Source organism: Amia ocellicauda, chromosome 20, assembly GCF_036373705.1.
Source record: "Amia ocellicauda isolate fAmiCal2 chromosome 20, fAmiCal2.hap1, whole genome shotgun sequence".
In the NCBI taxonomy this organism is placed as follows: Eukaryota; Metazoa; Chordata; class Actinopteri; order Amiiformes; family Amiidae; genus Amia; species Amia ocellicauda.
This window is the reverse complement of record NC_089869.1, coordinates 2,862,929-2,878,416: the sequence shown is the minus strand read 5'-3', so window position 1 is coordinate 2,878,416 and position 15,488 is coordinate 2,862,929. Positions and strand designations below refer to the sequence as shown.

The 15,488-nt window shown below is 33.9% G+C and overlaps 1 protein-coding gene across 2 annotated transcripts in view; it reads right to left on the bottom strand.

The window, feature by feature from the left end:
- pik3ap1 (phosphoinositide-3-kinase adaptor protein 1) overlaps window positions 1–13,257 on the bottom strand; it is a 40,877-nt gene extending 27,620 nt beyond the window's left edge. For both annotated transcript variants that reach the window (XM_066693088.1, XM_066693089.1), the window contains exons 1-2: window positions 13,006–13,257; window positions 9,788–10,204 (exon numbers count right to left, since the gene is read on the bottom strand). In XM_066693088.1, coding sequence (XP_066549185.1) covers window positions 9,788–10,204; window positions 13,006–13,021 — 433 coding nt within the window. In that variant the 5' untranslated portion in view covers window positions 13,022–13,257. The remainder of the gene's footprint in view (window positions 1–9,787; window positions 10,205–13,005) is intronic.
- Between the last annotated feature and the right edge of the window lie 2,231 nt (window positions 13,258–15,488).

The following is a 15,488-nucleotide window of genomic DNA, read 5'->3' as shown; positions in this document are numbered from 1 at the left end:
AGCTCACTCAGCACTATTTTAAATGTTTAACAAAATGTTAACTGAACACGTCATAAATTACATTGATCAACTTTCCACACACTCCACATCAGTTAGATTGACCTGATATACCATAGAAGTAAACAGACCCTTTGTCAAAAGTATTGTATCAATTCATAAGGTTGTATTTGTAATTGACATTCATATTGTAAATCTCGTTAATTTACACATTCACACATCATCATATTTAATATACATTTATATTTTGTTAAAAAAGTGTGTACATTAGCAAAAGTCAACTCAAGATTTTATTTATATATTTTTCAGTCAGTGTGAACATGTTCATTTTAGATGTTCAGTTTAATGGGATCCCAGCTTCTCTAATGAGGACAAAGTACAGAAGTACATACCTCTCCATTCAGTGTGCCCTTCTGATGCATCTATTGTGCCAGAACTCTTATCACTCATCCTCTTTAGATCATGTCAAATAGACAACCAAGAATTCATACACCAGCAGGCACTTGACCATAAAAGAAAAATATCAGTGTTTCACCAATCAATGTTTCATCAGAATTCAAAGAGTCCTCAGGTTCAAGTATTTTATAAAACCAATATTTAGAGTTCCTCTTCTGTCTCACTTCCTTCCTAGCCAAAGTCCACCACTGCTCCAAGAATAGAAAACTGAAGAGGAGCAAAAGATTCTCTGCTCGAGCTTCAGGCTTCTCTTAGTGTACTAGTCTGTGAAACACCATCTGTGCTATCCACCGAGCCATAGGAAACAACACCCTCTATTTGTGTATGCCTTCCATGCTGCCATTCTTTGTTGTCTGACCATGTCTCGTCTGCCCTTTGAATGCTGTTTTTGTTTTGTTGTGGGTTATTTTTTTTCTAGAGACAATCACCTTTTTTATTTTTTTATGTGTCTATTCCTCTTCCTGATATCCCACTTTGTTGCTATTAATTGTGTTAAAATCATGCAAAGTGGCTACTGTGATGTCTAGGGGAAATGTTGAAGTTATGTATTGTGTACTTGTTATTACTCGCACACATCCAGCAAATTGGACATTAGCACTACCCTCTCAACACAGCCAGGATCTTTGGTTGTATTTGCTTCTGACATTGTGTTCAGGTATTGCAAGAATGCTGTTACTCATACTCTCAGGGCCAGCAAAAGGCCTAACACATGCCATTGGAATATTAAACCACATGAAGCCTGAATAATAGATGTAATACATCCATGGGCTTAGTGTAACACTTTCACATTTCCATCTGTACAGATATGTGTTAATGTAATTCATCACACTATGAGTCTTTTCCCACTATTCTAGCATTTGATCTCGGTAGGGTTGCCACTTATTCTCATTTTGCCTTGATTGTTCCCTTTTTGAGGCAGTTGTCTTAGAAAACGTGTAAGCGTTTGTAAGGTCAATTTAAACTACAATTTGTCAGATCCCTAATACTGCATGTTTTGCATTCCACAAAACAATGCATTTACATGTCACTGCCCCCTCTTCTGTAATTGAAAGCTATTCTGTCACCCATGATTGAGTGTGTGACCCTTAGATTACCATAACCATGCCTTATTTACCATATTATATTTATTTCATACATTTTATTGGCTACATACACAGCAGCAAGAGTCAATTAACTTTACATTACACAGTCACACTGAAGCATTACCATAACTCTTGACCTTGCACTGTTGAGTACAGACAGTGGATTTTCAAGGGTTAGGCAACCTCCAATGACCTCCAACTGCTATAACCCAGTCACCAAAAAATAAGTATGGTTTACTTTTGTACAAATACTTTGAACAAAGCTGTGGATCCTCTATAGTAATATATGTGTATATTTTCACATTTGGATTGGTCATAGTATATAATGTACACCTGTCAGCTAGTTACATTGTAAAGTCCCCAATGGACATTGTTTCTGCAAAGGATCCTGTTGCAATACTTAGTGTCTTCCAAAAGCATGATACATTTGTAATTTTCCTGTATAATGTATCATGCCAGCTGTTTTAAAACAATTAAGGAACATGTGACATGATCACATGATCACTTACGTAAATGTGCTTAGGAAATTCTGAGACTTGTTTCATCACAGGGCATGTTGGGTGCGTGTGTGTATGTACATATATTTTTATAATAAACTTAACACACATTACTCAATAAAATGTGTACTTAATTAATGCAACTTATTAATATATATCTTCTCACATTGATTAAAATGTCAAAACTGTTTTTTAAAGCACTTTACATGTTATTGTTAAACTTATAACTCTAATGTGCCATATTTGTATTATTAAGGGTGTCTGACAAGAAATAAAATAATAATAATAATAATCAATACTATGTAGTTTAAATAATATGCAATCTATTTTATATTCTATCTATAACTGTAAAATTCTACAAAATGAAAGCACTGTGAAACCACAAGCCAGCTTCTCAACAGTAAAAGATGTTAGTTATGGTTTGTGTGAAGGCAGCCCAGGGGAAAAACCCACACAGCACTTTTTACACATACAGAAGTAAAAATAAGTATGGAGTTTTTTTTGTGTACCCTTTGAGATTAGATTAGAGTACGCACAATTCATAAAATCACTTTCGCTAAACACAGCCTAATTTCCAAAATGATACAACCTGAAGAAGTCCGTATGAACAACAGGACTGAATCTATTATGGTTCATTGCTTAAATTCAACATAATGGAGATATTACACTCCTTGATGCAGGCTATCCTGTGGTATTCATATATTAATTCATGAGGAAACATGATACCTTATGCAAAGTGTGACCAAACAACTAGACGCAAGGCATGAGCCACAGCTGTACACAGTTTAAGTTGATCAAGTTGTCACATGACAGCCATGGATTACGTGATGTGTCTCAATATTGTTTATTTAAACCACCCTTTCTGGCATTTTCATGCAAAATCAGCTGTGTTATTGATTGTTATGTTTTAGCACAAATGTTGTTAAAAAATATATAAATAAAGTTGACAATTTTGCACTTTTTTGCTATACAACCATTGTATTGAACAAATAAGTGGTATTTTTAATTTTATAAATTGTATTTATTTGCACTGTATATAATGTTTCATAAGGGCCTGGGGATCAAATGTTACACTCATAACTTTTTGTATAGACATGAATACATTGCATTTCCTTGCAATTTAAAAACTTTCTGAAGGTCATAACACTTTGTTGTTTACAACTTAAGCTCCCTCCACTCTGCCCCCCCCCCCTCTCTCCAAGTGTCCTCTTTTTTGAAAGTTCAGATAAGGTAACCCTAGTACAGTCTGTGTACTGCATGGTTCGACATAAGGGATTGCCCAATGCAGGTTCCAAATTATTCCGGGCAGGGTTCTTCCCTGTATTACCATGTTTACCTTGGAAACTGACATTTGACCATTTTTGATAACTATATCTTTCACTTGTCATTCCTCTTCAAGTTTACATCTGCCCACCCCGGGTCGGAAATCTGTCAGCTCCCCGACCCCCGGTCTACGATTCCGATTGGTACTGTTACAGTACCTTCTTTTCCACCATGACACCACTTCTTATAACCATGAATAACCAGGCAGGTACATTTTTGGCAAAGGAAGTAAAACATAAAGTCACCTGCCCTGCTGGGCAACCAGAATTTAAAAAATATGTCAGACCCTGGTACAGACACTGGCCTTCGGCTGACATTTAAATTTAAGTGTGAAAATAAAGCAAAAACATGTCCCAGGTGTCACAGCTGGAAAGAAAACATAAATTTTTAGAATTAAATGCATACATAAATATACATACCACTAAATACATACTTACATACATACATACATACATACATACATAAAGTATGCAGCAGTGCAGTCATGATTGAACAAAGGCCATCCTAAACATGTGAGAATTTTGAAACTCATGACATCATGAAACATCATATCCGGTCACTGTAATATGTACAGATTGCCATAAAACACCTTTAAAAGACTAAAATAAACCCAAAATAAAAAATAAGCATAGTACACAGCTATTATAAGCTATATTAATTAATTAAATCATAACTTGACATAACCTTTGCAAATTGTAGGAAACATTAAAATGTTCTGCATACCAAACTCTACCAAGCTTTGTGCTTCATAATTTTTTTGTAATGTTTATGGAAACTTAATTATATATTTAAAAATATTTTTTTGTTTTAAGTTGCTTGGCCAATAAGCTTGTGACATGCATTCTTATATACAGTATAAATGGAAACACATTCAACTTTTTTGATCTTGTCAACTATTCTCAATAGTTCAATTTGCAGTAAAGTGAAAGTAATTGCCTGTGTATGCAAGATATGTTAAGAAAGAAATTCAGTTTCATTTCCTTGAGTAAATGTGTGGGTATGTGCTGATGGCTATGCTCCCTGAACAATCCTGTGATGATAGTGGTAGTATATCCATAACTTGAAGTAGTTGTACTATTTTAAGAACAATCCAGAAGCAAGGTGGACCTAAGGCAGGTTACTTTAATGAAACAGAACACCGGGATAGAGTTTGTGTTGGAATTACAGCTTCAGTAGCTGTAACCTCATATATGACCAAATAAATACTGCACACCTGTGCTGTCTGTATGTGATAAGTGGTAGTCTGTATTTCATTTTACAGCAATGAGTACATATCCTGTTTTGGTTGCTGAACTGTAAATGTTAAACAAATCCATACTTAACTCCTTTGAATCTCAGATACTAAAACAGAAAACAATGAAGGGACTCAATCTAATCCTGCTCTGAAAAACACAAAGCACTAGAGGAATAGGTGAACTTGGCAAACATGGGCAGCTCCCTTAAGCAATTACAAACATTTCACAGTGAGAGGAAGTTAGTTAAGTTTATTGGTTCAACATTTTCTGTCTGAAACATAACTGTCTGCATGTTCGAAATTATCACAGCTTGGTAACTCAGAGTGATCCAAGGTCAAACTGCCTGCAAGGTAGTTTCTTAATTCAGACTTTGACACATGCAAATCAAAATGACTGATTTTATGTTTCATAACTTTTAAATCTCCTTTTGTAGAAGACTGATCCTTTACTAAAGAAGAAGCTTTAAAATTAATCTTTATCTAAAATAGATCTACCCATGTCATAAATGTGTGAGATTATGCAGATTTATTTCCAGAGTTCTTGCATTTATGTATTTTAGTTAAAGGTTTAGTTAAATTAATACATTATTTTACTTATCCTGCTAGTAATGCTGTATTATAAGTATACAATAATGCTGAAAAAAGTACATACACAAAACATAATGAAATGGACTAGTCAGTATTCCAGCATATAGCTTTGATTCTATAGATTCATTATTTTAATGGTTTAATGGTTTTAGTGTGTGTGTGTGTGTGTGTGTGTGTGTGTGTGTGTGTGTTTTGTGTGTGTCTGTAAACTGTTAGTTCACAGATACATTTTATTTTCATTAGTCTGCTCCGAGTCTTGTGACTGGCCATCAGAAGATTTTCAAAAGATTTTTCTGCTCCTGAATGTTTTTCTTGATCATCAGCAATTGAATCGGCAACCAGTACTTATTTCATCTGATAATTTAAAATGTAAAGTAGGATAAACATCCATTTTACAAATAAGTAATATAAAGGTTGAGATCAATGACCTTAATTCCATATATATAGTAATGCATTCTAATAGGTAATATGATATATTTTCATAACAATATGATTGCTGCAATTTCCCAGTTAAAATCTTTCCTATTAGTTTTACATTTTTAGTTGAGCACTTTTTTATTTGTACAAACCACATACAAAATGTGCAGCATTAAGAGGCTACATTCTCAAACCTGAACAACAAATACATAATTCTTAAGTAGTATTTATTTCTACTGTTTGCTACCTAGATATTTGATATTTGTTTGTTATGTTGTGTTATGTGCCCTTATTTAATTTATTTCTTTAAAGTCTAATGTAGTGGTTTCCAAACCTGTCCTAAAGTACCCTCTGCCTCGGTGGTTTTTGTTCCAATTGATCTCTTAATTGCTGTAATTATCTGGAAGTAAAATAATCATAATCATAATAATAAATTACGTACATAAACAGTACGATTACTAAAATAATCAAAAGTAAGTAAGTTGGTTGCAGTCAAATCTAGAACCTTATTCATCACTTCATAAAGGTCTTTCAAAGGCTTTACATGACATTTATCATGTATCCACATTCTGCAATTAAAGAATTTGGTTACATAAAATTGCACTTCAAGAATCAGTTTTCAAACAACATCATATTTTGATAATCAAAGCGGAAAATGTATCTAATTAAAAATAAACTTAATTTTGCATAATAAGTAGATTTACATTTTACAGCTGCTAAATTTAAAGAATGAATAAAATAAAACATTCTAAACGATTTTCTATGGAAACAGGATCAGAAATCAGTACACATATGGATAACAATAGTAAGATAGAGAGATACATTTAATTACATAATTGCCACAGCTTAAGATTCAGCATCAAGAAACACATTACAAAAAAATACTTTCTGGTGAAAACGTAAATTTTTTACAGGCTACTCTTTTTAGCATGTAACATAAACACATCATTCATTCATTAAGGTGGCACTATTTTGTGCAGTGGACAATAGCAATAAATGGTTATTAAGTGCAGACTTCTTATTCTTGGAGGAGTATGAGTTGGTAGGAGAGAAAGAAAGAAAGAAAGAAAGAAAGAAAGAAAGAAAGAAAGAAAGAAAGAAAGAAAGAAAGAAAGAAAGAAAGAAAGAAAGAAAGAAAGAAAGAAAGAAAGAAAGAAAGAAAGAAAGAAAGAAAGAAAGAAAGAAAGAAAGAAAGGCCATCTGGGACCTGAGCCAGGGAGCAGAGCCTGACCTTGGTTTATGGACTTTGGCTTTGATCATGTATTTTGATTTGGATTGTTTGCTCTGTGTGTTTGTCTGATTGTTAGTGTTTCAAATTAATGTTGGCCTTGGATTGCTGGGTGTCAGATAGTGAAGGTTGTTGGAAATGTAATGCCTAGTAATGTATTTAGGCTCCTACAATGTTCCTCATACTGAATACATGTGGAAATGTACAAGGCTATACTCCACAAGTTTGTAGTTGGTAAAATGGTAAAATCTTGTTATGTATTTTATTTTAATACAAATACACCCATTTAGTAGAATTAAAGTTAATTATAAATCAATTAGGAAATTGGTCATAGGTTTTTCCTCAGATACCAAAACCATTTCACACTTTTAAGTTTCCTGTTACAAAGTGGAAATAAATGTCTGACTCATTTATGTGCAATGGTCTTCCAAAAGCAGTTGATACTGGTGTTTCCAGGATTACACTTAATAGCATACATCCATTAAACAATCTATGCAGATAATATATCCAGTCAGTTCCACATGACAGAAGATATTTAAAAAGGTATTTTATCGGTATTTAATGTATGAACACAACAACTGTTCACATTTATTGTACTGAAACCGGAATATTCCTATTATTTTCATGTGAGAATATATAATTGGTCAGCCTTTCAGATATCGAATAAATGTGATATCTACTGCTACACAGATATTTTTTAAAAAATTGTATCCTAAAACCTCAAGGCAACTAAGATAAAGATACTAGTTTAAATTAGCACAACATTCAAATCAGGTAAAAGGACAAATGCTAGGGCATTGTAAATGTTTTAGGGGGCTTTCATACTGGGCTCGTTTGCTGCGGTCCGAGCCTGGGAGCGATTGTTCCCGGCGCCCCCCGCAGCGTTGGTCTGGTTTCACACTCGACTTGATTCTATCGAACCCTGGTGCGTTTGCGTTCACAAACGCGCGCGGAGAACGAATGGAGAACACAACGCGACTGAGCATAGTTTTTATTTGTTTGTTATTTTGGTGCTTTATTTTCAGCATAAAATGTTGTTTACAATGCATGCTTACTCACGAACGAATCCAAGTTAAAGTGTCATCTCCTACACACACATGGTTCTTCTCGTGTGTTGAGGAAACAATGATATCTTCAGTGTCACGCGTGCGCAGGTTATTCTTCCTGAACAAGTGCGCACCCGAGTCCGTGTTGCTTTCACGAGCAACCGAACTCAGAGCAACTCCTCCAGGTAGTCTTGGGTTCGGTACACCAGTGCGCATGACAGCGGTCACGTTAGCGATTTTTCATGCGAACCGTGCCCCGTTCCGAACTAAACTGCCAGTGTGAAAGCACCCTTAAATACTTGAATAATGTCTACTTAAAACTACAGTAATTTAAGTTATGTGAAAATACAGGTCGTTAACCAACTTCAAAAATTAGACAGGCCTAATACAACAATGTGTTTATTTTCTTAAAAGTGTCATATAAACTAATTAGATTGTGATTGAAAAAATATTATTTCTCAGAAATAGCTTCAGGATCTCTCTCTGACTGCAGTAGGTAGACTTAAAGAGGAAACAGCAGCGAGGAAGTGTGCTAGGGGAGCAATAGATCTATGATATCAGGGTGCTCTTAAAATGCATGATTCTGGTAACAGCCCACTCACAGATGAATCGGTAACATATTTACATGTCTGGGTCTGTTTACCCTAACAAATATATATATATATATATATATATATATATATATATATATATATATGGGTTGGTTCTGATATATATATCACCAAGACCACTTGTTTCCAATTGTAGTGTAATGGAAATGCAGACATAAAATAAACAGCAGTAAATAGCACTAAAAATGTATAAATACGTGACTAATAAATATACAATGTACCAAAAATGATCTATACAGTTACGGCAAATATAAAATATAAAGAGTAACATGGAGAATGTGTGATGGGATGTATGGCGGGCTGGGGGATTCACCGCCTGCTGGAAAAGATGTCACAATTACTGGCCTGATTATCGCTGCAGGCACAAAGGAGCACCTATATCACTCCGTCTTGCACCTGGGTAGGGTGAGCCGATAGCTGAAATTACTCCTCAGCTGCCCCAGCTCACAGTAGAGAGGATGAGAGGGGTTCCCTAATATAGAGCTGATCTTAACCCTCATTCTCCTCTCTGCCACTGCCTCTATACTGTGCAGATCCACACCGATGACCGAACTTGGCCTTCCTCACCAGTTTGTTCAGCTGTTAGTCTCCCCCACTTTAATACCACCTCCCCAATGTGTGTGTGTGTGTGCTTACGTGCATGTATGCGTGCGTGTGTGTATGGAACTCATTTAATTTGTCCAAAAGAGAATACTAAAGTTATATTCATAAAGGATTATATCAAAAGGAATTCAAAGCTAATGAAGCAAAGGTCCATGTTAGTATAAAACAGGGGTCCTCAAGGACATAAATTTGGTTATGTATGAGTTCAAATTCAAATATGTATTGTAAATGTAACTTTATATGCACTTTTTATAAGAACATAAGCACATTCGGATTCTTAAATCTTGTCAATCTTTTTTTATCTTGTTGAAAAGTAACAACAACAACAACAACAATTATAATAATAACAAACAAACTCGCAGCAACTCTTTCTTGCCCTCATTTGCAAAATTCACAAACAGTTTCTAGGCCTATTTGGCACTACTTTGAGATGTTTTAAAATAAACTCACATTATCTCTTTACTACAACACTCTGATACCTCTACATTGCTCGTACTTTTATGCAGGGCCTGATCCAGCCCACATAAGAATCAGCATTCCCAGACTTTTTAAGACTTAAATGAATGTAAAATGTACTTCATATAAATAGATTTAGCACAATAAAGCAAATTAACTGACGTCCCTGTAATGATTTGTCATTTCTCAGACTGGATGAGGACACCATTCTCATACAAGATATTAAAATTCACCAAAATATCCTCCTACCTTCAGAGATGGCCTGCAGTACATTGGAAACATATGTTCCTGGTTCATCATCTGGATGGAGTTTTTTCCACTTGTGACAGTCTTGAAAACACTCTTCCAGCTGTTCTGTCTCCATCACACCACAAAAAAGGAGCACCATTTTACTTGGAGGATACAGAAGTTTCTTGAAAGTCTCCAGAAGCTCAGCGTTGTACAGCATCTCTAAGAATTCTACTGAGAGCAAAAGCACGATGCATCTGCAATTGTGAAAGACAGCCATCTCCTGTTCTCCAAAGGGAGTGTGAAGTTCAACTTGATTCAAAACAACTGACTTGTTGGAAAACTTCCGGGATGAAACCAGCACATTCTGGAGGTATTTGGCCCATTCATTAGCCTCAGCTGTGTGAAGTATCATCACCTCATACATGCCCATCAGTGCTGAGAGAACAGAAAAGAAAGGATGAAACATTAACTGAGCAACATCTTGCACAAGAAAAGAAGTCTGTTACTTACTAAATTAATAAACAATATATTACACTTTACATTGACCAGATTTCCACAATATATTTAAATTAAATAGACCTTGCTTGGAGAGAGTGAAGTAGAAAAAGGAAAAGTGAATTAAATCTCTGTGCACATAAATACATAGTGGTACACTGGTACACAATTAATTATCCAAGTAACAGTTAAATGTAAAAAACTATCGCAGAGCTATTTCAGAACCAAGAAGACAAGCTAATTATCTGCATGGTGAGCATAACAAAAAAATGAAAAACTCAAAGACCGATATATTATGTTACACAATGAAGACAACATAATACAAAGGTTTCAAAAATATTTGGTATTCCTAAGGGTATCAAGATGAATTATTGAGAATTACTAGAAACTAACCTTAACCAGAAGCTTGTTTCTATTTTCACTCATGATTTGATATTTATATTGTGACTTCAAATGTATGTGTTACATATGGTTTGATAATGTGCAAACTATTATTACAGTACATAATTAGTCAAGGCAAAGTCATGTGTATGAAAGGTGCAGTTATAATTGTTTACTTTAAAACTCTAGTTCTGCCCATTACATAAGTAAAACATTTTTCTATGCCATTCAAATAGTTGTTGCCACAAGACTAATACATTTTCAGATAAACTGACATATTGTTCAGAAACACAACACTGAGTGGTTTACAGAAATTAGTGATAACCACTTGCATTTGAAAGTACAATTTTACAAAATTAAAAAAGACACCCATGCCATGACACCCCAGCTGTTAACAGGGTCTGTAAAAGACCCAGACTCAGAGTTATAGACCTAATAAAAAAAATGGACAGAGGGCTAGACCAAATAGAAATTTAGACTTACATACGAAATGTAAATTAAAAACTTGTACCCTATCGTGTTTCGATAGTAGAAAGTGGCTTCTGACAGTAAATTATAATGTTATAGGATATAGGCTTGTACTTTGTGATTAAGAGCTAGGCCAAAGTTTTGATTTGGACTTGCCCAGAATCTGAAAGATCAGTTCATAAGACAAAAGTTAGTAAAATGATACCTTAACAACCAGGTCTTTGATGGACCTAGGCCAAGGTGTAAGCCTAACACCAAGAAAATACACAAAACTTAAGTGCATATAGCAAACCAAAATAAACACAGATAAGTGTGATAAGTGATTTGATTACAGTATGATAAGTCAAGAACTAAACTGTTTCCCTATGAGGACCAAAGTTGATTTGAAACAGGAGGACTAAAAAGAAAGGTACAAAGCTACAAAATAAGTGAAAGAGGACACAAGGACACACACACATACTTGCAAATGTGTACACACACACACTTTATATATATTTGTTTGTTTTACTTGTATGTATTCTTGTATATTGCCATGGTTGTTTTAATAATGGTGATAATAATGTTTTCAATATGTTATCAACATTAATTAATGTGGATGTTTACTTTTTTTGTAATGTTCATAATTATGTGTCTATTCACACATTAATGATTAATAATTCATTATACATTTTATTTGACCTTTCTTTTCAAGTTTCAAATTGTTAATTTTTAAAAAATTGGCTGATGACTATTTTTTATTATTTGCGTATGTGAAAATGCTACTACGTTAAGCACTCTGAATTATTAGCAAGCACACAAAAAAAGACAACAAAAAGTCACGTTATTCCCCATTATTGAAAATTATGTAACTTGAATTAAGTTATACATTTACTTTGCAGTACTGGCTATTTGAATGTAGCTCTAATCTCTTGGGTGCAGTCAAGAATATATACTGAAACTATACCAAATACCAATACCAAAATTAAATCAATCTTCAGGGCTCTGATGGAAAACCGGGTGCTCTTTTGAGGAGAAGGGTAACAAGCAGATTTAGTGCACTTTCTTGGTGGTACATAGCTGGGAAAACACCTATACTGTTTCTGTTTGATATGTTAAAGTCTGTTTAAAAATTGTCGTATGTTGTATAATTACTATTGTTTACAGATTCAAAATTCTATTAAAAAAATTATCCGCAAAATATTAATATTATTTATATTATTATTATTATTATTATTAATAATAATAATAATAATAATAAATGCCTATATGAGCTGCTAAGGTAAGTTTATTGGCGGACATGCAGGTCTCCAATTAGCATCGTCTGCTAAATTACTCAATTTGCATTTGCACTAAACAATACACATAAAAAGTGAGAGATGCAAACGTAAAGCAATAATAAACAATAACATAGTTATGATTCCATGATGATAAACAACCACAAAATAATAAATTATATTATAGCAATCTGCACGAAGAAAAAGTGTTCAGAATATTAATGAGCACTACTGGCATATTTATAGCATCACATTGTCTTTATGTGTTGGGAGTTTATTTTAACTAGTAACTACCAAGCTACAGTATCGTTTTATACATTTTCTGTATCTACATCTGTAATACATGGATTTGTTTTTAAGCCTGCAGAGTCTGCGCCATTAAAGTCTCTCTCCCTCTGTCCACACTGCTGGGACAACTATTGTTGAATATAGAACATATACATATATCACATTGAACATACATTTGTCACATACATTTAAACTGAACGAGCACCCCATACAAAACCATGATGCATTTGTTCTTTCTCTTGTTTTAAGAAACAAAGAGAATTTTGCATTTGGTTATTTGAAAATTAAGAATGTGCAGGTCTGATGCATATTAGTACGAAATAAATAATATACCCGGAAAAGACTACATACCTGATGACACTGACATGACGACGAGGCATTAAACTATTACTGGACACCAAACTCTGTACACTGCTGGCTCCTCTAGCATGAACGTAAGTGCGCTTGTGCACCAGAACGTCTGTCTAAAAAAGAAACATGTTTCAAGTTTAGATATATATTTATACCCTCGTAGACTTAAATCGATTCAGTTTTTGGAGGTTAAAAGAATAAAATAATAAATTCAAAGTCCCAGATGACGGGTCGACTCTTCCCCTCCATTGCTCCGTGGAGACTAATAGTATTATTCACCACTTGTTCTGTTTCCTGATCTTGATATGACCGAGCGTCACTTCCTAAAAATTGGTTTCCAAGTTAAAATGTTCACAGAAATGTTTGTTTGGATCCTAACATACATACATATATACATACATGCATGCATACAACAATCAACAATCTAAATAACAGAACATTCTGTATGTTAAAAGGGATTGCATTTTGTCTTCTTCTACTGTACATCAACACAAATGTGATTTCATGTAAATTTTCAAATAAAACGGGCCTGCTGTTATTTATTGAAGTTGTTGCCATTGCAATCAATTACATTCCCTGCTATTAATCAGATACCATAAATGTAATCTACAATTTGATTCAGTACATTAAAGACATCCTAGGGGAAAGGTCTTGGAGCATTAATAAATCTATTATCCCGTTAACTCATACATACAATTGTTTTAAAGTAAGGGCCACTGAGAAATCAGTGAAAACTGTCATGAAAAATACTACACTGTTTTCATGTCTTCCATTGCAGCATCAAGACAAAATATTAGTTTTCTTGCCAGTTTCAATGATAAAAAACTATCATACAATTTAAGCAGATATGATCAAAGGTCTGGAGGTCTATATATGAGATACAACAAATGATTATATTGAAGTTTAATGAGGTTGGCATTAATTATATATATATTTACAATCTCTTACTGTCTCTCCTTTACAAAGTATTTTTGCAATCCATCTTTGGGGTCAATTACAATAAATCAAACATTATCTATACCCAATGCCACCATTCAGATAGTATATATCTGAATAGTTTTTAAATCCATACAAATAAAAGATCTTCATATCCACTGACTAGTATGTTTGCATTTCCATTATGGTGTATTTTGGAGAAACCTCTAGGGATTGAAAACATTTGCACAGCTAAAGGAAATTGAAGAATAGGAATTAAAAGATAAATATTAACCAAATTGATTTGTTCTTATCCAATGCATTCAGGCTCACAAAACAGAAATAAAAGTACCCTTGTATCATGTATTTCCCGATATGATAGGAGACATAGGAGGAAGTTACAAGGACTTGTTCAACCGGTTCCACCTTTACCTCGCATTTAATCTAAATATTTTACCACACAGGTTTTGCTGTTATCAATAATTAAGTTTGGTATCAAAACATCCATCCATTTTCGAAAACCGCTGATCCTGGCGAGGGTTGCGGGGTGGTATCAAAACATTACATATATTATTCTGCAAATAATTATAGAGGTTGTAGTGCATTTTGTAGCTAGTGTAACAGAATACTGGGTATATTCAACACAGGGGCAAGAATTTGAATCTATATTAATGTATTTATTATTTTAAGGACAAGTTAAACCTAAAAAATACTATGTATATTCAAAATATATTTAATGATCTATTTAATCAGTCCAATTGTGTTCAATCCGTCGGCAGGTTGAGATATATCTATTATTAATGCTGGCATTATTATAGCCAGAAAGAGCCAGTTTTATCACAGTGTATCACTGGAAACTAGAGACTTGAGGCTTTCAAATGATATCAAGATTGTCAAGATCGGATGTTGCTGTGTGGAGATATTTGCTTGCAAATTACAGGAAACGTACTCGGGTTCTAGAATTGCTATTAATACATATAAAAATAAATGATCATAACTCCTTCAGTATGTATCCAATTTCCACCCAGTTTGTTTTAAAAGTTGTATTTTGACTAGTACTTTAAGGGAAATGTGTAAGAAAAATATATGTTTACATTGACAATTTGTTTGTAAAATCTTAAAATGTCATAATTCATAATTATGCTATTATTTATCTTGAAAATAAGGTGGTAGTGGTCATGATCAACAATGCAGAAACTGATTCTGTAGTTTGTATGCTTTCACGAGTAGTCCTACATGCTTGTGGAGAAATGGCCCTCTTGTGAGTATTTTGTGGTAGAAATTTTCTCTAAACTTTTCTGCCTAGATTAGTTTTTTTTTAATGCACATTATTCCTTCATTTCGTATGCTATTTTCACCCACCAACTTCTCCAAATTTCAATATGAGTGGTATTTCAACTAAAAATTTTCAAAAAAAGATTTCCCATAGACTTTAATGGAGGAAAAAGGTCAACAAGATCAGCATTTCAGAAAACACATTTTGTTTTTGTGAAAAAACTTGGTAGAACTGTAATATAGTTTGTCTAATCATGATCAACTATGCATAATATTATAGTACAGGTCTAGTT